General features: G+C 37.7%; 2 protein-coding genes across 2 annotated transcripts in view; both read right to left on the bottom strand.

Annotated features, from left to right (window-relative positions):
- Window positions 1-21,664, bottom strand: part of rabgap1l (RAB GTPase activating protein 1-like) — a 106,791-nt gene that overhangs the window by 51,708 nt on the left and 33,419 nt on the right. The window lies entirely within an intron of this gene.
- gpr52 (G protein-coupled receptor 52) lies at window positions 15,308-18,286 on the bottom strand. Its single transcript, XM_042006763.1, has one exon. The coding sequence runs from the start codon at window positions 16,489-16,491 to the stop codon at window positions 15,373-15,375; it is 1,119 nt and encodes a 372-aa protein (XP_041862697.1). The 5' UTR covers window positions 16,492-18,286; the 3' UTR covers window positions 15,308-15,372.

Here is a 21,664-nt window from a genome sequence, read left to right on the forward strand (position 1 = left end):
AAATAATCCCATATGAAATTAAACAGTAATGGAGTGAATGCATCGAAGGCTGATGAATGAGTTTTATCACTGTTCTGAGTTAATATTTAACTCTTCTGCTTCACTGACAGTCAGGTTACACAAAAAATTTTCATCAGACTCAGATCAGCATACAAATACGTGAATGTTTTTTTGTTCGAATCTTAACGTATAAGACGAAGTTGCTACGGGTGACACTAAACTGCATCTGCTGCATATGAGAGGAAAGAAAAAAAAGAGCAGAAGCTTAATGAAGGATGCTTTAAATGTTAATCACCACCATGGGAACTGTGGCTTAATTTATATTATACTTGAAGCCAACATGAGCTGACACCTGTCATTATTATGAAAATAACATTTCATTAAGAAACTAGAAGAACTGAACTGACATCAGTGATCCACAACATGCATGCAAGTTGGTTGTCTGGTTATTTTTTTACCTTGCTCACTATTAGCTTCCCCTGTTCCTGTAAGAAAGATGAAACCACTTGAAGCCAGTTGATATTTGTGACTCTAATGACGTCTAGTTATGTGGTCCTGCTACAAGTGTTCATAGTATCAGGTATCAGGTCCTGTTTTTCCACTGATAGAGTACCATGTAGCACCTATACTAGATCTAATGCATGTGTTTATCAGTCCTGGTCCACAGAACAAGGTGCCCTACATGTTTTAGATATTTCCCTGCTTCAGCACACCTGTCTGAAATTAGTGTTTCATTAACTGGCTTTCAAAGACTTTAATGAAAACCTGTTTAGAAGGTTCATTCATTTGAATCAGGGTTACAAATGCTGTACTACATTATAATGTGTGCCAGCATCTGCATTTATGTGTATCAGTGTCCAGAGTCAGCGTCTTTTAAAAAGAGGATGATGGAACAATTTTTTATAGCCTTCAATGCAGTAATTGATAGTTAAACCTTAAATCAGTTGTTATTGATGGAATATACAGTATATACATACACCATTGATAACAGGCACTCACAGGAAACTAAAATCTCCACAGCTTGTGATCTTTGTTTTCAAGAAATCACATGTCAAGGTTCTTGGATATTTAAAGAAAAGACACACAAAATTTAGCCATTTGAGATGGAAAGTCCGTTGACTTAACGAAAGATTGAATTTGTTCTCAAATGGGATGTGTGTAAATGCCAATGACCCTTTGGCTCATTCAGCAATGTGACACACAACACAAGGAACACATGAATGAGTTTTTATGACTGCACTAAAACTAAGATCATTTTTAAATCACACTTTGGGAACAAAATGGAACAAGGCCAAACAGATCATGCTTCACCATGAATAAATCAATTTAATCTATTCATATTTATGTATAGATGTATGTGCCAGTCTGTCCATCACCTGCACATTCATTATCCTGTCAAACAGTCCTTGATCTAACCGCTTTAATATTTAAAGGCTCTGTGGTTAAAAGCAGCAGTCATGTGCACAAAACTCAAAATTAAAATGCATAATCTGAGATGTAGCTCTATGTTGCTCTTAATTTTACAGTTCTAGAGAGCATTAAGCTCTCAAGTTACCCTTTTCTTCTCACAGTATTATGCAACTCCCAGGTGTGGATGGGGCCCATGGGTGCTGGAGGCTGAGAGAAGCAACCACGCTTTCCTAAAATGATGAGACAGGAGCAAAATGCGCCTGTTTAAACAGCTGAACACTCACAGTCTTGAAGTGACAGCCCAACCAATCAGAGATGATACTGCTGGTGTTAAAACTGCTACAAACAACCTGAAGACAGATTACTTGGTCTGAAGTCAGATGGTGTGCAAAGAATAACTGAAAAGGGAGCAACTCTGTAAAGACAGCTCATTTAATTGTTGAAAAGCATTTGGTTTCTCAAAACAAAGTGAAACTGACAGTGTGATTCCAGTGAATCTTGTTCATTTGACACCTGCTAAATGATCACATCAAGATTATAATCATCAACAGGCAGCTGAGCACTTCAACTGAGAACTTCAACTTACAACTACTGAAAAACAGAACATCAATGCTTGAGCATCTTTTTTTTTTTATCCACTTAAAATTTGATCATGTAATCCCTTTTTCCAAAAAGCTAAGGCAGAACAGCGACAAGCATCATGTCACTGCAATTTTCCATTAAAACCAGCAATAATCAAAATTCTCACACAGCATGTCAGACAGTAGGTCACATCGCAAAACTCAGCTCTGAGGCCAGTGATAGAAATCACTACAACACTGTTTCTGTGCTGCTCGTCTCGATATCCTGACAAACCTACTTATTGATCCTATGGTTGGCTAGAAGGCTTCTTTCCCTTGTGCTCGCCAGAGAGGAGGGTTGGGTCGACTGAATAAATGCAATGCACTTTGACAGTATTCAACATTGATGAAGATGAGGAAATAAAACTAAGTGCTGCCATTAGTATGCCAAGCTGCAGCATAAGTGGAAAATAGTGCATTACAAGCTGTGTTAGAAAACAGCTGTGGTGTACCAGCATGACAGTGAGTTTAGTCTCTTCTGCAGGGTTGCAGAAAGAAATTGATTGATTTTTTGTTTTGTTGATGTGCTTTATTTTTAGCAGACAAAAGTACATTCTACTACCAGAGCACTTTTTAATATTTTTAGAAAATAAAATAAAAATAAATAAACAATACAAAACCAAATACATGAAAAAAATAAACACAGATTTTCTGGTACAAAAAAGAGCAGAATGAAGTAAACACTTTTGTATCATTGCATCCCCTTAGTAATTGTAACATTGTCTTCAAGAAATCAGAATAAGTACAACACCTATACATATCTAGCCTGCTTCAGTGTGAGGCACTGGTTCTTGTTTAGTTAATTTACATTATTATGCAGAGTAAGTCAGTAACAAAATCTGCTAGAGTTGAATTAGACACATTCAGAGAACCTGGCTGTCTTAAAACGAGACAGTTTAGACAAGCAGACGTACAAATATGAGGTGATGGAGAAGTGACTTAAACAGGCAGACATTAAAAGGAAGTAGGGAGTTGGAAAAAAAAGCTTGGTGAAAGAGGTGTCTGTATGAGTGACAGCCAGAATATGAGCTGGCTTCTGTTATTTGGATAGATGGTAGCTCCTTCAAACGTGTGGGTCACAAAAACCTTTAAATAAAAAAAAAATGCAAAAAAGGTGGAAGGAAATGCAATAGGAGTAGGCTTGACAGTAAATGACATTTGTTATTTATTCGTACAGAGACATAAGTTCAGGATTGGCTAATACCACACAAAAGCTGCTTCATTACACTGTTCTTGATGATAGCAAAATATTTTTATCTGACTCTCTTGTGACAAATATGTAATATAAATATTTGTATAGGTTACATTGTAATAAAAATTATATGCGACTATATATGCAGGTTGAACAAACAACACATCCCAATGTGCTTAGTAAAAATATGACAAGTAAAACTGCAGCAAATTCAAGCTGAAGCAATGTCCATTCAGACTTGGTCTTATATTCATATTCAGTTGACAAAGCTCCAGACTGTGGATGTTTTTGGAGGAGACTGCAAGAAAATTTATACAACGAGGCACACTGCTGCATCTCTTGAATTAGTCCCTGATGCCTTTTTCTCCAAATAGTCATTGTATATGTTATGAAATACTGGGAAGGAGGAAAAATAGTCATGTGTGAGTGAAGACAGCTTGTGTGGTATCAGAAATATTTGGGGTTTAAATTAGTTGCAAATTATTGCAATTGCAATCTTGTTTTTGTAACAGGGTTGCATAGCAGAGCTGCTAGGTTGCAAAAAAGACTGGTTGATCAGTGAGACTGCCTTTGTTGATGTGTTACTGTGAAAAAATGTGGGGAAAATGTGTGTTCAGCAAATATGAAATGCTTTCTAAGCAATTCAAAGGCTTGCCATCAATTTCAGCAACGCACCTTGTGACTGTTGAAAAAAAAAAAAGAGAGTTTGAGGAAAACCCACAGGGCTGAATGAGGTGTATGCACGCTTTACTTGTTAGAGGATCAACTCAAAATCTGATTATGCTCTGATGTTTTACTGTGGGAAATGAGAGGATACAAAAAGGAAACACTCAGTCTTCTGGAAAAATTCCCCAAATGCCTGATTACTTACAGTAGCCTACAGATTTTATATTTAAATCAAACTAAAAAAATAAATATTCAGAAAAAAAGTAACAATCCAAAAAAGTGCATTAAACAAAAAGCGTACTATAACTTCACAGTCAACCTAGCCTCTAGGTTTAATACATTAAAACACAAGGATGTAATAATGTTACCACCCCTCTGCATAAACACCTGGCTCCCATAAACACTCCTCATTACTCTTCATTTCTGTGGGATGCGGTGAGATAATGTATTGGTGTCATATTCAGAGGACACGGTGCGATAATTAAAAACCAGCTCCCCCTGAGACCTTTGTCCTTGGTTACCGACGAGGAAGTTTCTGGAGGCTTCCCTGGGGGTTTGATGGTGGGTGGTGATGGGGGGCAACAGCTGGCCTGCCTGGCACACTGCACATTCGTCTGTTTCTGTTTCGCTGCTGCGGCATTTTAATAGTCTTGCTGGTTCTGCATTTCAAAAAGTCAGGTTGGTGACACAGACACAAAAACCCAAAGAGCAAAATTTGTCATTTTGTTTGCAGTGGAAGTAATGACAAGCAGGTTAGGAAAAACACCTGACGCAACAGTGAACTAAAGTGGAAGTACTTTTTAATTTTTTTTTTTTTTTTAAAGCACAGTTTATCCCACAAAGAACTTTTTAGAATAAAACTGGGTCACTCCCTGTATCTGAGCTTCCACTCAGGGTGGAATTTGAAACACCTGCAATCCACTGATTTGTGAAAGAACTGCGACTTTCCGCGTGACTCAGCAATAAGAACAAAGCAGGAACAGCACCATGTTTAAATACAAAATGGATTTTTTATTTAAATCTACATGCCAAGAAGAAAGAAGTCAAACTGCTGGATGTCCACCATACTCATCCTTCGTGTTCTTTGTTATAATTAAAGGAATGTGTTGTGCCACAATGATGTTGTGCTACTACGTAGCTGACACATCTATTGATCTTGTTATTTGGACAGCAGTGGCTCCGATGGTACAGCATGTCGTCCAATGATTAGAAAGTTGACTGTTGGAATCCTGCTCATTGGGAGAGCAGGGCAAGACACTTCACCCTGTTTGCCTCCAGTGTTGGCCTCGCTGATGAGTGAATGTGGATGAATGTTCAGTAGTGGTCGAAGAGGCCATTTGTGTGGATTGGCTGCCATATTTCTGTTAATGATTTTATTATTATTATTATTATTATTATTATTATTATTATTATTATTATTATTGTCTTATACACTGCTTACCAAGTAAGGGTACTACTGGCTGTCGCAAACGCAACAGAAATAAGAGTTAATCATACCAAACCACATCAAAACATTCTGTTCCAAGCAAGGATTTCTTTAGCATTTTTTGTGACAAACTGTAAAGCAAAAAATAAAATACTCATAATAAACACAACTATGTAAAGAATAAAAAGTAAAGAAAAAAATATGTACATTCTGCTCTGTTCCAGTTTGATATTGTTTGGAAACAATTTGATGCTTTACCACAAAGCGCTCTCTACCACCTCACATCCACACACACAAATACATGCACAGACACAGGTCAGCAGATAAAGTGCAGCCCCCCACCCCCCACCCCCCGCTATCTGACATTTTCTGTGTGTTGTTGTTTTTACTGGAGGATATGAGTTAAATCTCTGTCATGTGGGGACGAAGGACCCCGGGGCCTGAAAGAGGAGTAGTGGTAGGTCACTCAGTGGCTCCATGAAAGAACACAAGGAGATCCATGTGTACAAAGTTGTGTGATTTGCAGTGTCTTAATGCATATTGTGAGTCTTCAAGCTAGCATTACTTGTTGAAAAGACAAAGCCTTTCTATTACTGTAAGGCAGTCAAGGCAATAATTTTGTATTACTATATTCATGATGGTGTGTATTATTTATGATTCCCCAGACCACACCCCTAAGCATTATAACAACATGGCTACCATTAGTTTTTACCTTCACTTTAGCCTGATTAAGAATCTGACGTTGAGGGCACAACTAGGCCACAGGTCTTTGCAGCAACCTCACAAGAAAGCTGTCACTCTAACTCTAGAGATATGGTTAATCTGTAATATTGGCTTTGTGTTTATAAACAAATGGTCACACACAGTAGCATAAAAAAGGCTGGATGCCATATAAAGAAGTAGGATTTGATAATCATTTAATCACAGGGATATCTGTGCCCATTTTCAGATGAATTCGCTCAAAAGCACAGTTTCACATTAAAAGTAACTAAATTATCTTAGTCAAAAATGACAAACCTCCACTACCTCTAGATATCTGGTCAATCACCCTTCTGAGAGTACTTTTAAAGCTGTCTATTTCTGTATTGTAAAAAGGGTACAACTTCCACTGTCAAAAAGGTTTAAAATGGGGTCTTTTAAGCTGTTAAACCACCAATTAATTATTACTAAATGAGCACAGTGGCCCATTTTGTGTTAGATTTAATTAGCAAAGAAAAGAAACAAAAGCAAGAAAAACTGAGCTCAAAAGCAGTTGATGGAGACTGAAAATAATTCCACATTTTAGACATTTTCCAATGGTCCAGGTTGCTTTGCTATAAGTGGGCATGTAAGTGGTCAGTTTATTGCACTGGAGCTCTTTGACAAGTTTCTACTCTTAAATGGAGATTGAACCATCGGCCATTTTGTTACCAGGGCAATTACCAGGACACTATTGTTATTATAATGCCATGTCCCTACTGTACGCTCTGCCGAGGGGCTCTCACAGTGTTCTGATGAGAGTGTGGGTCCTTTCTGCAGCATCATTTGCTTCCATGATCAGGGGCTGCATAAGTACTATTATATAGCAGCTAACTCACAAGACCACATTACACATATATTCTACATATTCTTGTCTGCAATGGTAAATAAAACCATGGCAGTAAATCAAATTATGGAAGGACTGTATGAAAACTCTAAAGCAATGGTTCAATTAAATTTTATTTGTGTAACACTAAATTTCAGCTTACGACTCTCAATGCACTTTAAAGAGAAACTCAATAATGCTGTTCATTCTTCATTCTGTATCACAACAGTGCATTTGTAGATGAAAGCCTGTCATTTTAAAGTTCAAAATTTGTAAAGATTTTTTAAATGAATCACTTTCAGGAATGTTAAAGGCGTGAAGCACGCCACAAATGCTTATACAACTGTGGTTTAAAAATCTCTCAGGTTTTGATAATCTGCTGTACAATCTGCTATTTTCAGAAGGGGAATGTCTTAGCAACTACTAAATGTATTGATATTATACACAGATCCACTGATTTAATAAATAACTCTTGATGGCATGACAAGGCCTTACCCTCAGCCTTCTTATCCCCAGTTTAAACTTTAAAGATTGCTTAATATTGTATACTATGAACTGTAAGGGCACACCTGTCAGCTATCAGACCACAGTCGGCAGTCTACATTTTCAAAGAGTCATGCAAGATGTATGAGATTTGGTATGTGGGTGTATGAGTGTGTCCTCGTTATGCCATCAAAGCTTTTGGTGGCTGCCGCAAGGCTCCACCATTAGTACTCAGAGACAGGAACTGGCTTCCTCTCCAATTAAGGCTCTTACCCCCACCCCCAAAAGAGGGTCAGGTGGTCCTTTCTCAATCCAGATGGAAGAATAAAAGTAGCAAAAAAGGGAAAGGGGAAGTTAGACGAGTGCTGCCATATGTGGAAATAAAAGGGAATTCCTGATAAAGTCTTGGCCATGAATATTGAGCTGGCCTGGACTCAGAGCTGCTCTTTTTAGTTTGGCTGAATATGAAGTGTGAATGAAAAGCTTTCTGTTGATCGAACAATTACAGATATTGTTTCTGAATTACAACTTGCATATATATATATATATATATATATATATATATATGTATATATATATATATATATATATATATATATATAACATATTAAAACTGTTTTTTAAAGTCCATTTAATCCTAAAATGAAAACAGGGGTTCTACACAAACAGCTTTTTGTGACAGAACAACATTGTCTGCTGCAATGAGACGTCTTCAAATAATATGCAAACCTCTGATCATGTATACAACTTTTAGGGCCTAGGAAATAAAAATTACTTAATGAGTAAAAATTACTGTGGATTGCAAATACCATTTGTGTATAGTGCAGTTTCCAGAACCTTTGCAAAGATCTACATATTCTGCTGCTTTAGATTTGTAAAGACATGAATGCAGTTCATTTTTAATAAACAAGCTGCATGATATACTATACAATGACAAAGCAAAACAGGGTTTGTTGATGTTTTGATTTTAGACTGATATATTGCGATAGACTGGCGATCTGTCCAGGGTGTAACCTGCCTCTCACCTGCTAATTGCTGCAATAGACTTCAGTTTCTGCTCTGTTTTTAAAAGGGAAGAATTAATCAGTGGCTGTAAGCGGTCAGTCCTAAGCCTGGATTATTATGAGGAAAGTCAATTTTGATCCCTAAAATGGTTTTTAAAGAAACCAGTCTCCCAAAGGAAAGATGAACAAAGTGAGTCTGGAAATTCAGCATTTGACTTGTGTGAGTTTATCTGAGTATAAACACACACACGTTTATCATGGAGGATCATTCTTATATTGCTTGAAAGAAAGAAGCAACACTGAAATGAGAAACGTATAATTATATCAAGGTTACCAAGGTCATAGGCAGCATAGGATTGGGAATATAAAAATAAAGTTTGTATTAAGGAGCTGGCAAAATTAGCTAAACAGACAAACACATTTTGGAGAGCAAGTCACCCTGACCCCCTGACTAAATTGTTCCCAGACACTATTTTCAAATACAAACAGCAAGAAGAATAATCAGAATAGAGGAAAAGATTAATGAAGAAAAAAATAACGACCTAAGAAAACATAAAACTGAATTTAGGAAAGCGTTGAAGTCCAATGACCCCGTAATCTGTCCAAAGAAGATGCCAAAGATGCTCTACAAAAAACTACTTAAATAATAAGAATTCTTCTATGTTTAACAAAAGCACAAACAATAAATAAATAAATAAAAGTTTATTTGGGTTTTCTGTTGTGGTGAATTGTGTATGGATTGATGGAAAATAAATGTATACTGGTATTATGTGATAAGTTTTACAAACCCCCAAGTGACAACCTTTTTTAGCTCAACATTTAAAACAAACTGGTTACTCTCATTCTCTCCAACAGCCCAAAGACATGCATGTTTGGATAATTGGTTACTTTAAATTGGATTAGTCTGTTGCTGTGAGTTAGCATTGTGACAGACTGGTGACTTGTCCAGGATCTGCCCCTCCTCTCACTTTAAGTAAGTTGGGATAAGCACCAGCCCCCACACTGCAGGATAAAGTGGGTATAGCTAATGAGCATGAAACTGCTTACATCCTCCTAATGAGTCTTTCTCCTTATTCTTATACTAATCATCTTCCCACCTTTGACTTTTCATTTTTTCTAAATTTGCAGATTTCAGATTGTGACCTTCTCTAAAGCCTAGTTCATCTCGTGAGGCTCATCTAAACCACGTCACGAGAGTTGGGCCAATACTGAAATTAGCATCAGAAATACTCTCCTATAAAGCTTTTGTGTTGCTATCACGCAGAGAAGAACAAGGAGTTTGTTTTGCCTTAAAGGAAAAGTGCAACGAGCCGCAGCAACAACAAACAACTTGCAAATGCTTTTACAAGATGAAAGAAATGTGCAAAAGAAAGCCAGAAAGCCACTGCAATTTTACTGTCCTGGATAACCAGCTCTTTTCTGTGATGAAAAAACATTTACTCTAAGCCCAATTTTAAGATTTTATTTAATACAAATTCTTTGATTTGCCTAGTCAATAATTTATAAGTTCTTAGGCAATCATTTTCATGTGTCAATTGATGTTTTATAGTTTAATCTATGCTAGACTATTGAATGATAGCATAATGATAACAATATCATACATCAAAATCTATAATAAATCTAATTTATTTAAATTATAAATTTAATAAACCTGTTAATGAAATAACAGGTATAGGATTAGTACTCGGTATCGGTAGATACCTAAACCCCAGGTATCAGAATTGGTATTGGGCAGGAAAAAAAATGGTATCAGAGCATCCCTACATGTCACCAGTCTTGTAACGATGTCAGAATTAAATAATGCTCTTTCAAGATCTTGTTCATAATCTCATTCATAACTTATTCTATTCTACAGTCAACTTAAAACCTCCTCTCTCTTCTGGCTTTGTCTCCAAAACGCTACTGGGTGAAAATGGTTGGTTGGGTTGTGGCTGCTTTGAAGCTCAGCTGTAGTCTAATGGGCTCAACACATGGGAGGGAATGTCGCTCCTTCTCCATTCATCTCCTATGAAACATGCACGATGAGGCGAAAATTTCCCCATCAAAACAATTCATTTTCATTTCAATTCATCAACTGAATAAAATGCGAAAATGTTCACACAGATGACTTGATGGTCCCCATTAAGTCCTAAAACCAGTAAAGAAATCACTTTGCTGCGACAGAGATGTTACCCTGCAGACATCTAACCACTAGTGCTGGCAGGTGGTTGATTACGAGATTAACAGAAGGGCATTTAATTGCGGAGACCTAACTAAAACTTTAGTTTCTTAATTTCTCTTCTCTTTTATTGCTAAGGGATGAGTGTTGTGAGCACGAACGGATGCACGGCATAAATGTGCTTGTGTCTATGGAGGCAAATATTTCTCATAACAGAAGAAGCAACGCTGATACAAAAAATGGATGAGTATAAAGTCATTAACAAAATTATGTCAATCACCTGTACAGATTTCACTTGACTTAAAATTAGCAGGCTGTAGTAGCACTGGGTTGTAATGTTTACTCCACAATGTCTCTTTGAAGAAGAACAAAAATACTTTCACTTTTAATCTGCTAATTAGATACAGGACAGTACAAAAATACTTCCTGTCTGATGCTGCTAATAAATGTGCACATGTACCTTTCTCCAGTGACCATTATGCTTTCATTACATTAAAAAAATAACATTAGCTTGTATATGAGTCCATTTCTATGTTAAGAAAACATTTTGCTGTGTTTGCACAGGCAGACGTTAGGTAATCACAAAAATCAAACTGAAAGTGATTGAGTCCACATCAGTTAATCTTTCCTTCGAATACGTGTATAAAAACAAACATGAGGGTCAACTCAGAAGAGATCAAGAATGAGTGCAAGTTAACTAGTGAGTTAATGTATAGAAACAATTCACAAAAACAACTACACAGAATGGTAACGTCTACTACTTTTACCTTTATTAGGTTGGCAGCAACAGCAAAACCATAGCCTTTGACAAAGTTTTAAAATAAAAAAATAGATATTGTGGAATTTAACACACTCACCTCCTACTCAAAACATCAGCAGCCTACAGTGGTTGATTTAACACAAATGGGTGCACAATACCTGCCAGAATGTTTGAGAAATTTTCTTTTTTCATGAGGGGGATTTACAGCAGATCAAAAACAGTTACACACATATTACATACAGTTGTCCCATTTATAGTATATTGTGTAAAGGTTTACACACAGATTTATAAATAAATATCTATTATCCTCTAATTAAACTCTTAGGTGAAAATTCCCATCAATGCACCTGAAAGTAACAGGAATTATCTGAAATAAGATTTTGATTTCCTACCACTTCAGCTTTGTTGGTGCAACACAGACACAAATATATATATTTTTTTTAAATATTCATCCAGTGGCGCTTGGGTTCTTGAAACCTGCGCTAAGACACACATCTTATATAACCTGTCACCAAAAAAGCTTACCCAAAGGAATGAATATTTATGCAACTTCAGACCTATAAATGTAATCTGAAGGATTTTAATAGAGAAGATGGAATATTCTATCTTTTACATTATATAATAATGAATGAGCTATTTTAGCTTATGCTATTACAAAGATTTTTATTTCTTCTTCTGTGTAATATGTATTTTTTTAACCACGCTGTGAGGATTATATAGCACAGATCAGCACAGATCCTATGAATTTCACCTAAAACCCCACTGCACAATGTGCCAAACGAGTACAAAAAATAAATAAATAAAAAATACAATCTATTAAATTTTGAGGAAAAAAAAAACAATAAATAATTATCATTAGTATTGTATTTGCTATGCAGCATTTCCCCTCTTCTATTACTCACATACACCAGAAAATATGGCTACAGAAGAGAATTCACAAGGCTTGGACAAATCTGATGTCTCCTGTCATCCTACAGATGCAGACATTAGATAGAGCATGCATCTAGTTAAAGGCAGAAGTCCGACAGACTGATCGATGAATGACTTGACTGATTCTTTGTTCAAGTGAAGATCACTGAACTTATCACAAAATCATGAGGAACAAAATCTCTTTACCGTGTACAGGTAGGTTTATACAGCTGAAAAATGTTCTTAAGTGCAGCCTCTTTCCAACTTTTTTTTTTTTTTTTTTTTTGTTCCACAAAACACATCTTCAGGCACATATACAGAGCAATCTGCAATATTTTTAATGGCAACACAGAATCAACTCTAGATTATTTTGAACAGAGATGAAGGCCAATGGTACAAACACCTGCAGCTTTCCACAGCTCATTTAGAAACTTTTGATTTTGTGTAACTGATTTAGTCATCTAAAATCCATGAGTCAAATTAATAAATAAAATAAATTAGCTACAACAAAAGGTGTTCTGCCTCTTGCAAAACTGAAGAGAACTGAGGTAACAAGTGGCTGGTGAAGAAAGAAGACCATATCCATATGCAAAGACATATTTATACTGGCCATGCCGGCTTACCAAATTTTGGCTTAAAAGAATATTGTACTTACATTCGTCTGATAGCAAAGAGGACTTGACTTTAATTCTAGTACAATGGAGTTATTTATTCTAGATGTGTAACTAGAAATTTGCTTTCTACCATATCACACATTATTAAAAGTAAGAGGCTGCAAATGGTCCTGCCTGAAAAAAGGTAAAAAATCCCTTAATGTAGCTTTAAAACGAGGAATAACTTGCACAAGATACTGATAAGCAGCATAAAATGGGGGAGTAAACAGGTACAATATCTAGAGGCTTGATTTACTATGTAACTTCAAAACGTGTTTTGAATGGATAAACATACATTAACAAACAAGGCAAGAATGACAAATGAGCAACAATACACTATGAGAAATGAGGGAACCTAATCTAAGTCATTACGATTAAAATGTGGCTGTTTTTAATGGAAAATTGATTATCCTTTAACATGGATCAGTTGATCTGAGGGAGGTATATATAATAGGCAAAGCAAAGTAAATATATTACTGTGCTAGGGCAAAGGCTAAGTTCCACAACTAAAGGTAATCTTTAATTTTTTTTTAACCATTATCATTTGCACTAATGTAGCAAATGCCCATGACTGAGGAAAAGTCAACAAACCAGGAGACTATGGTTAAAAATTATAATAATGCAATCAATTAGAAGAGTAAAGTAAATTACCCATTAGGAAAAAGAAATACATGAAGGACTTTATTTCTAACCCATCAATTGTGCCCTCTGCAGCATTATCATTTGTTGCTAGATATGAAGACATGGAAACAAAGTTTTAGCTTGGTTTTACCTTATTTGTTTCCATTCCAATTCAGAAGAAATTCACACTAAGTACTTAGCACCCAGGACATTCACACTGTGGTTTAAGGGAAGTAACCGGTCACTTGTATCAACAGATTTGGTACAGCCGAGAGAAAAGCGTAAAAGAACATTGTCTAAACAGCAAGTCAACAAATAAAGAAAAGATTCTGATAGCCTTTAACATTTATGTCATTTCTGTTTGGTTAAGTTTTAACCTCACAGCAGCTTCAAGATGGATCAGATTACATTAATCTGAGCTCCTTTCCACTGCTGCTTGGAAATTAAATCCAGCTTTAACACAAATAACTGTGTCACCCAAAGCACTTAAAACTGGGTTACATCATCAGGTCAACACTTCCACTGTTATCATTTTCCATGCCTGTTAAAATTTATGAGTTAAGAGCAGCATCTAAACGGTACATCTCAGAATAAATGATTTTATTTGAAAACAAAAACATCTGCTTCTGAAATTAAATAAGAGATATATCTTTTCTACATTAAAGGTCTAAATACAAAGTAATAACTGGAAAAGGTCAATTTATTTAGTCAGCTTTGTGTGACCTTACAGACCTTAATGTAATATTTATTTGCACATCACAAACAGCTGCCATTCATCAAACTCTGAACAGAACACTTACATCACAGTTATGTCAGGAAAACCAGACCAATGAATCTTGGTGCTGATGGGCTATCTTACAGGAGCAAAGGAGGGTATTGAGGGTAAAAATAAATAAGTAAAAACAATGACAAAAAAAAAAACAAAACAAAACAAAAAGAAACCTAATTGTGCTGAATAGTTTTCTGCTGAGAGCATCAAATAATGATGCATAATGTGCATTATTGATGAATCACCATGTTAAATCAAGCAAAAAGCTGATTTAATTTGATTGAATATTTGGGAAATTTCCTATAATTTCAAGGGTTTAAATTTCCCTACAAATTTGCATAAATGTCTACTAAATTATATATGAAGTTTACTTCATACAATTGTCGTGCACATCCTTTAAATTTTAAAAAGTGGTCAGATGAGTGGTGGGCAACAGAGAAAAAAGTGGCAGACCACCTGAGATAAAAAAAAAAAGAAAGAGAAGAAGACTGATCACTTTCCTCAAGAAAACAGTCATGGCCATATATCATCTGCTATCTATCAGCAGCTGTTGTCATGGTCGCTGTACATGTTAAAATGTGTAACAAGTCTAATGTTCATTTAAAATATTTAAGAGAATTTGGCACAGTTAAGTGCACATTACACTGCATCTACAAATGACAGTCATAGAAACTACGGAAACATCCAGTGAAGGCTTAGATCAAATTAACAACTACAAATAGAAATTTAACAACCATGAAATAGTATGGTCACATTTAATGTTTGAGAACGTATTTTGTTAATATTATAGAATTGGTGGTTTTCTCTTCCAACTAGGTCTGTCCTGGATGAAAACATACCATGGAATGTAAAGGTTGTGAAAGTCTATGCAGTGCCATAGCATAAAAATGATCGCAGAGTGCCCATCCTTCAACAGAATTCTCTGTCTACACACTTCACCAATCTCCTTGAAAATTTGGACATAAATGGTTTATTGTGAGCAAGGCAACATCACTGGTGTCAACTGAAAGGCGGCTATAAGAGAAGCCATTTTCAGCCCTACCAGTTTAGCTGCAAGTTAACTAGTCCCAAAGCTTTTTAAGATTCATGTTCACATTCAGATTTCCAGTAGTATCCTCATCCTGCTTGGTAATTCCTTCAGATAGAGCACGAGTTTGCCCTCTTCCTAGGTTTAGGCTCCCCAAAGTCCCTGTCATCTGCAGCACAATGACTGAAGGAGCACATAGTCTGCGACAGCCTGCGCATGCCCAGGCGGAACACACTGTTAGACAAGCTGTAGATGACACAGTTGCAAAAGCTGTTGCTAATGGCAAGCCAGGTGGTGATGAAGGAAAGCGCAGGACTATCCAGCACATGGGAGCTCTCCAGAAGAAAGTAGATTATGTAGGGGAGCCAAAGCATATAGAAAACACTAGTGATACGGAAGAGCACCATCGCATAGCGCCGATCTGGTCCATGCCCTCCGTGATGCCCCCCACCGTTCCCTTCACCAGCTTCCATCTCCTGGCTGGGAAAACGTGCCCGCCGTTCGCTGATCTCCCTGTTGTGCTGCTGGCAAATACGAAAGATGTGATAATAGGTGAAACAGACCACAAGCGCAGCAGGTGCATAAAGCAAGCACACCACAAAGCCTGTGAAGAGGGCAGAGGTGGGCCAAGAGTGAGCACACCACTCAAATATATCTCCATGATATCCTGGCTTACCCCAGCCAAAGAAGGAGGGCAGGAACACCAGGCTGGAGTAGACCCAGATGAGGGCGATGCAGCCTCTGAGCCGGCATGGTGTCACCAGCTGGTTGTATGATAGTGGTTTTGTTATGGCCAAGTAGCGGTCCACACTAATACAGGCTAAACAAGCCATTGAAACACTCTTAAGAACAGAGATGACATAGCTGAAAACTTGGCATGTGATTGGTTCCTGGACACCTGCTGGGTAATGGAGCAAAGACAAGGTGGGTACTAGGCAGCTAAGACCCACCAGCAAGTCAGCATATGCCATGGTCTGGATGAAGTAGCTGGTGGTGTAATGGTGCAGCAGAGGGGCACAGTGGAACACAAAAATCACTGTCAGATTCCCTGCAATGATGAGCACTGTCAGAAGTACTATCACAGCAGTCTCCAGAATGCAAGCCTCCAGGCCTTCTTTCAGCCCCAAGCCCAAGGGACAGGAGTGGTTGGATGCCCTGCCAGGAGAGAAGTCTGCATGGCTCCTGTTGGCAGTGAGCATCAGGTCCGTTGTCAGCTCAGACTGGTTCATTGTTCTTGGTACTAACAAGGCAAGTCAGGTTTGGGATGCGCCACCCATAAGGTGGCTGGTCTGAAACTGGAGAATGGCTTGTCTCCCTCTTGTTTCTCACCAGGCGTCTGTAGCCTCCTTCAGTTAAAAAAGCTCAGTTCTGTCTAGCAGGCTGATGCTTATGCTCATCTTACTCTCACATAGCTGGGTCTCAATCAAATGAACACTGACTGGTGAAAAATCAATACAGCCTCTGGGAGGGTAGGACAACCCGTTCACTTCTCCTTTCCAATCACACATGGTTAGTGACAGTAGTGGGTGGATAAATCACGAGTAGAGAAAAAGGGAAAAAAAAGTGTTATTCCTTCAGTAAACCTAAAGTGGGATAGCATTAGTGCTGCTGCCAGCATCTATCCCAAAGGCGAGTTTCCCTGCTGCTTTTCCTCCCAGTCTGTGGCCTCATCGCATGATTTTAATGAGAGTTGCCACCAGGAGGCTGGGGATTTAAGCTGTCCTCACAAGGGCAGAGAATGCAGAGGTGAGGGAGAAAAACCACACAAAGTTGAAGCATAAAGCAAAGTACAACAGCTCCTCTCACCTGACAGGACCTCAGAAGAGTTCAAAAAGCATATGGCTCCAATTTCAAACTTGGACAAGAATTTTCTGGGTTCAGTTACCTCTTGAAAATGCACTTGAGACAACTACTAAAAAATCCCTTTAGATTTGTAATAACATCCAATTTCTAAAAATCATCTTTACAGCAGAATCCGAAGTTTCACTTGGATGTTAGTGTGTTTAATGTGTAACAGCAGGCTTCTCTTATTTTGGTGGTTCTCTGGTCAGTGTCTGGAGCCCATGTATGCCCAGCTATTGTCTGAATCAAAACACAGACACAGACTAGAACAACATGGGGATCTCCGCAGGAGATAATGTCACAGCTCTCTCAGCACACATGGCGGTGGGGAAAATGTGTTTACAAGGCATCCTCACGCAAAATGAAGCAAAATCCAGGCGCATGAAAATTTCTGAGTGAATTCTGCAAATAAAATAATTCCAGGTTTAAATCCGAAAACACAGACTTGCCTCTCAACGTTCTGGACTGCAAGCTGCACAAGACGAATAAACATAAATGTCCTGCAGCTGATGAAAGTGCAGACTCCTGTGCAGGCAGGTGGAAGGACTCTCCAGGAGAAACGTGAGGCCGGCTGACTAACTCAGTGCTCCTCTCACTTCGACTCCTCAGCAATCCTGTGGCAGATGCTTGCAGAGATGGGTTTGGGGATGAAACATCAATCCACTCATTCAATCCATTAACTTGTCACTTACATTTTTATTGTAGCATTCTGATGCACATCCTGCAGCGGTTCGCACAAATGAATACCTTCTGCTCAAGTGCTTAGTGCAACCGTACATTTTGTAACTTGTCCTTTCAAGAGTGCAATCAAGTTGTAAATGTGCAGGATCCTACAGCCTTGCCTTTAAGTCCTTTCTTAGTATGTCTTTTGCACGTCACAAAACACTGACAACAAAACAAAAGGGAATCCAGTAGCAGCGTAAAGAAAAGACCAAGTCCCAGTCGAGCCTCAGTTTTAAGTACTGTCCTTTGCAAATACCTCCTCATACCTCAGACAAACAGGACAATAAATTTTTTCCAATAAAAAAATCCTCAGATCCTGGCATACAAATGAAGGGGAATGCGATGCATCTGTCCAAAGCAGCAAGTGAAAAAAAAAAAAGAAAGAAAAAGAAAAGAAAATGCATGCGTTGATGAAAATGAGTTAAATCTGCAGCGAGGGGACGAAGAGTCCCTCAGCCCTGGTGCAGTGAGGAGAGATGCTGTGACTGGCTTACACTTCCCTCCCTCTCTTCCTCACCACACAATCTCTCTAGCTTGCACACTCAAGTCTCTCTCTCTCACTCTCCACACACACAAAGTCAAACACACACAAACACTGCCCTCCCTCTTTCTCGTTGATCGCCCAGTCTCTTCCCCTCCAGGCTGCACCTGAGGCTCCCTGCCACATTATCCTTCCTCTCAGACTGGCTTTTTCCCTCTAGAGGTAAATTTGGATACATTTCCTATTTACATATCACTTATCTCACACAGTCTATTTTCTATTAACTAAGCCCTCCCCTCCCCTCTCTTTCTTCTTTCACCCACCTCTTTTTTCCTTCTCTGTTTTAGTCCCACTCCTTCCTCTTGGTTTCCAATTTCCAGTCTCCATCTACATAAAAGAATGGATTGATGGATGGTTGGATGGATGGATGGATGGATAAATAAATAAATAAATCTATTGATCTATATTTCCTGACATGAGACACTGGTTTGAGGAAAAGAAGAATTCCTACAACTGTCAAATTGTAGAAATTCTGCATGGCTCCTGTTGGCATGATTTATCCTTGGGGAAATTTACCTCTGAGTTGTTCTTGTTACTTTATTTATCTTTTATTCAACCAACAGCTTAGCACGGTTATGTCTGCCCCTTGGTTACAGTTGCCAGGCATTTTGGCCGGTTGGGAGCATCCTCTGGCCGACAGATGATAAAAAGGATCAAGTAACAGCAAACTGGCTAAGCAGGAGCTGATAGAAAGAAACTGTCAAGTACAGAAGACTGGGTGGCACAGTCTTGCCAACAAAGAACACTGAACAAAACTTTGAGCGCATTAGACTAAAGAAAAAGAAAATGTCTGAGAGACATGAAAATGACAAGGACAAATCACAGAAGTAATAAATTATTTGGTGATGGAGTTGCACAGCAGTGACTCAGTATACACATTATTTAAGTCTGCATAAGGCAAATAGTTGTTTAAAAAGTAATAACAGTAATGTGAAACATAAAAGAACCTTGTTAAAAGTTTGACAAAGGCAAAAATCAATACAGAAAATTATGTTCACATCAAAACAAAATTAAAAGTGAACACCAAAAACAACACCAAGCCAATGTGTTTGCTGGTGGAAGAACCATTCACTGGCCAAACCTAGATCTGGCTAACGTGTTCTTGAGAGTGTTGTGATGTGGTGTAATCATAATAAATAAGAAATGGTTTTCATCCATTTCAAGTCTTTTACACACCACCTGTTTATGACGGAGTATTCAAGCCACATAAAAGACTATTATGAAGGCAGCAGCTGCTGGAATTTGATCCAGGAGCTCCAAGTCGCCGTTTAAATGAAACAATTAATTGTTTCAGACAGATCTGCTTTCTACTCACAATTTTCTGACACGTCTAGCAGTTTACTTTGGAAAAAATATGAATTAAAGCTGATGTGTTAGTAATCTGGCTTTATTAATATACATTTCCATACACTGATTTAACATTAAAGATTAAAAAAAGATGCAAAAACGTAGATGTCTGTTGATGTCCAGTCTACGGAGGCTCATTTAGTTTGATATTCAATGTGCTACAGCATTATCTGGGTAAGTTAGTCCTTTTATTAGAGCTTCGATTTTGTACCATTTCAGTTGGACTAACATGTTTATATGGATTTCTGTAGTCCATTTTAGTCAGATTAACACAATAATATCTTTTTCTATAAGGTCATGCAGATGTGCTGACTATTTAATTTCAGCATTAAATTATATTTCTGCTATTCATGTCAAGTATTTGACCACTTATTATTAAGTGCAATTCATAACGCACCTATAATGTTCTTTGGGTTATAAGAAGTAAGTAGACAAAAAAAGCGGAAAACCACCAATGCAACGCAAACAGAAGCCAGAATGTTTCAGGTTACCTCTATGTTAATGACAATATTCCTGATAAGCAGATATTCAGGAAACAGTGAAAAAAAGGAGGTGACAGGGGAAGTAAGGCTAAAAATAATAAGAGACAAACTGAAGACTAAAAACAGTTCAGGTAGGCAGTTCTGTTGTCACTATGAAAGAAGCCCATCAATGGAGATCTCTCAGCGCAGTGCTCTTTACCTTTAGTGGTGGACACACTGATGAAAAACATGACCAGAAGGCCACCGTTAATAATTCATTCAGCTCCAAAACAAAGCCAGCAGGGCCACTTGGAAACAAAGGTGGAGGCTGATTCACCTTTCACTGCTTCTCTGCATCCCACCCTCCTTCACCCTTGGGCTCCAGCTGATTTTAGTCTCAACAGCAATGTGTCAGCATAAACAGGGGTTTAACATCTACATTAAAAGCTCTTTGGCTTTGAGAGCTAATCAGAACACAGCAACTAATGAGGCAGCATATACGACAAATATACACCATTTTGTTTAAAAACTCTATCAGGAGAAGATATATGCCTTATTTACCATTCTATATTGTATGTAGCACACTCACAAATAAAAAATGTCAGTACAATAAGTTTATTTAAACATTTCACATAGTTGACTTTATACAGACAGAAAGGTTAGTGCTTTGTAACAACTGCCAATAGTCAGCTTTAGTCTCAGAGGTTGATAAGAAGAAGTCAGTATTGTGAGCCTATATTATATAAATCGAGCTCATCAGTCAAGACCTATACTATTTGTGGGATAAGGGAGCATAAAAAAATATGCAGGTATTGCACAGTTGTTCACCATTCATCAGTGCAGAAAAAAAAGAACAAGTGCAACTTAAGTCAGAAATGTTGACAGTCCTGGCTCATTAATCCACTCAGTCAGAAAATGCTATTTGTTGTGCCAATAAATTTAATGCATTTTTTTTCTCGTACATGGCCAAACTGATTGCCAACCCTTTTGTTCAAGAGTCTGGGGGTTGGGAATGAAGGGAAAGGTGTTTTGTGGAGCAGATTAACACCGATTAACTGCTTGGATACAAATCTTCAGCTAGCTGCCAACACCAAAAAAAACCTTTTATAAATGTATAAATAAACCAAACATTTATATTTATCAATATTGAGATATGCCATGCAGCACTGACTGCATTAAAAAAAAAGTATAGCTTATTTATCTATCTATAAAGCATAAAAAATTTCCTATTTGGAAGTCACGATATTATACAAAAAATACAACAAAATAATGTTTAGAGACATAAGATGGCAAACAACAGCTATAATTACCAGATTTCACATTACTACAATTCATACTGAATATACTGACCAAAAAAAAACAGAGGCACTGCTACAGCTGACAAGAAACAAAGTACTAAAGGTCAAAAACTGGCTGCCCAATGAAATCCCAAACTATCATCTTCATTTAATCTCACGCTGCATGGTGGTGAAGACCTGTCTGACCACT

The sequence above is a fragment of the Melanotaenia boesemani genome, chromosome 14 (genome assembly GCF_017639745.1).
Source record: "Melanotaenia boesemani isolate fMelBoe1 chromosome 14, fMelBoe1.pri, whole genome shotgun sequence".
Taxonomy (NCBI): domain Eukaryota; kingdom Metazoa; phylum Chordata; class Actinopteri; order Atheriniformes; family Melanotaeniidae; genus Melanotaenia; species Melanotaenia boesemani.

What these genes read in the sequence shown, in the direction of transcription:
- gpr52 (XM_042006763.1), bottom strand. Translation starts at nt 16,491, where the DNA reads ATGAACCAGTCTGAGCTGACAACGGACCTGATGCTCACTGCCAACAGG.